Source organism: Lolium perenne, chromosome 6 (genome assembly GCF_019359855.2).
Source record: "Lolium perenne isolate Kyuss_39 chromosome 6, Kyuss_2.0, whole genome shotgun sequence".
In the NCBI taxonomy this organism is placed as follows: domain Eukaryota; kingdom Viridiplantae; phylum Streptophyta; class Magnoliopsida; order Poales; family Poaceae; genus Lolium; species Lolium perenne.
Window position 1 is genome coordinate 159,194,478 of NC_067249.2, and position 2,667 is coordinate 159,197,144.

Consider the following 2,667-nt stretch of genomic DNA (forward strand, 5'->3'; position numbering starts at 1 on the left):
GAGCAACCACACCTTAAGGTGAGCCTCTTGTGGCGTTCGGGAGCACTAAGCCACCGCACCTCTCCACCGGAGATTAGCACTTGCAAGAGTGTGAACTCGGGGATAAATCATCGTCTCCCGCGTGCCTCGGTTATCTCTATACCCGAGCTCTTTACTTATGCACTTTACCTTGTGATAGCCATCGTGCTTGAAGTTATATATATCTTGCTATCACATACTTGCTTGTATTGCTTAGCATAAGTTGTTGGTGCACATAGATGAACCATTGCTTAGAATAAGTTGTTGGTGCACATAGGTGAACCACAGTATATAGGCTTTGGGCTTGACAAAGTAAACGCTAGTTTTATTCCGCATTTGTTAAGCCCATATCGTAAAAGTTTTAAATCGCCTATTCACCCCCCTCTAGGCGACATCCGTGTCCTTTCAGCGTCGAGCCCCTGCAAAGGGCGGGCATCGGAGCTGCAAGCCCCTGTCCCGAGAGCTACAAACAGCGGCCGACGGTGATACCAACGCCGTCCGCTTGTCCTACCAACATTGATCGGCGGCGCTGCAAATGGTGCTTCTCTGTGCTACCAACGGCGACCGGCGGCGCTGCAAATGGCCGTTGCCGGAGCTGCAAACGGCGTTGCTAGAAGCTACAGTTGCCCGCCACAAGTGCTGCAAGGGAGAAACAGTGGTGTGATGGGTGTCTTCTCCGACGATGGCGTGGTAGGCGGTGCTTCACTCCGACGACGAGCAGCACCGCGTGCGTGGGACGCTGATGCTACCATTGAAGAGTTGGGTGTTGGGAGCGCGAACACGGTGCTTCAAGCCAGGGTCGCAAGCTCGAAAGGCGGAGGTATGGATTTCGTCGGCTGTGCTTCCGGCAGGGACGGCGGTGATTCGGCGAGGGCGGCGGTGCTACCGTGGCGGGCGGCAGCGCTACCTATGCGAGCGGAGTTCGAGAGTACGGCGCTGCCAGATCCCCTGTGTGTGGGTTGTTTTTTCTACTTTTTCTTTGTTAGTGGGTGTATGGTGCAGTTGGACACGTGTCAAGCGCTCAATTCGGAGGTTCCGCTGTTTCTAGCCTCCGAAGGATTCTCAGCGCTTCCCTTTCGAAATCTCGCCAGAAAAGGAACTAACAAGAGGGACTGACTTGAATCCCATGGTAGGCCCACAACTGTTTAGGGTGTATGGTCTATGGTGCTATACTGCCATTTCTCTGAATTAAGCCTCTTTCCTGTCATTGTTGTTATCAATTTTACAATACGCTGATATGCTCTCGTTATGCCTTTGTGTTTAGAGTCGTCGACCGTACCTATGTGTATTAGGTTTTCATCGAAATTACTTGGTATATCACGATATATCGCCAACTGAAGCAACCATCCCAATATCTACACATGCTGGAGGGAAATAATAAAAAATCACCCAGCCTCATCACTAACGACGAGAAGCGAGAGAGAGATCCCTCCGGTGATACAGTGAAGCTACCACTCAAGCTTGCCTTTCCCTAGACCCAGAGAGGCCTCAGCACCTACCAAACTAACACAAACATCTCTCATTCTTTCCTCCTACATCAAGGGTAGCTACCACTCTCCCTCCGTCGCCTCATCAAGTGCTCATGGCCTCGAGCTCAAACCCGGAGACCATGGACATGGACCCACCCGGCCTCTCCATCGCCGTCGAGCACAACCCGCCGGAGTCGCGCCTGGTTCAGCTCGGCGTCAAGTCCTGGCCCAAGTGAGTAGCGGTGCTGATCGATCACTCGTTAAATGCCCATTCTTGGCTCTTCGTTCCATCCCATGCCGTGTGTGTAATTAATGGTTGTTCTCCTGCTCGTGCAGATGGGGTTGCCCGACGGGGAAGTTTCCGGTGAAGTTCGACGCGAGGCAGACGTGCTACCTGCTGAAGGGCAAGGTGAGGGCGCACATCAAGGGCTCGACGGAGTGCGTGGAGTTCGGCGCCGGTGACCTTGTCGTCTTCCCCAAGGGGCTCAGCTGCACCTGGGACGTCGTCGCCGCCGTCGACAAGTACTACAAGTTCGATTCATCTTGACTTGACAGTTGACACCGTCTCCAATTGCCGATTTCAGTGACTAATTCGCTTTCTAGTTAGATTGGTGACCCCGTCCGTTAGCCTCATTCTCTAGCTAATTTGCTAGATAATATCCATCTCTATTGTCTTAATTAGTCGTGTGAATGATAATCCTGTGTGTGAGGGGTATCTAGCCCCTGTGTAGGTTCGTAGTTATTCAGCAGCCCCAAAAAACCGGTCAATGCAGTGGCCGTTCAAAGTATTCTTATTTATTCCTCTGAGTGCAAATCCATTTTGAATGCTTTCTTTGACCAGCTAGCATCACTGAACTGCATCTGTGGATCCTCTTTTTCTTTAAGCAATACTACTACAAGGCTGTGGTTATCGACCACCCACACTCACTAAAGCTTTTGTGATAAAGCGAAACTGGGAGATGAGAATTGAATTGCAGTTTCCTATCAGCACATCCGAGTACTTTTTGCGCAATTGATCCCACCAACTAGAGTGGATGCTGCTTTTTCTGTTGTTTTTTATTTGGCATAATATTCCAGAATTTGTGCAGCGAAACAAAAGTTTACGGAACAACAACATTCTACTACTGCATGTATCTATAAACATTGACCGCCTATAAAATAAACCTGCTCAATTTGGTTT

At 50.2% G+C, this 2,667-nt stretch overlaps 1 protein-coding gene across 1 annotated transcript; it reads left to right on the forward strand.

Annotated features, from left to right (window-relative positions):
• The first annotated feature begins 1,424 nt into the window (after positions 1 to 1,424).
• On the forward strand, positions 1,425 to 2,337 carry LOC127307078 (uncharacterized). Its single transcript, XM_051337775.2, has 2 exons — positions 1,425 to 1,719; positions 1,824 to 2,337. Exons 1-2 carry the CDS (start codon positions 1,601 to 1,603, stop codon positions 2,032 to 2,034), a joined length of 330 nt encoding a protein of 109 aa, XP_051193735.1. The 5' UTR covers positions 1,425 to 1,600; the 3' UTR covers positions 2,035 to 2,337.
• Positions 2,338 to 2,667: the final 330 nt, after the last annotated feature.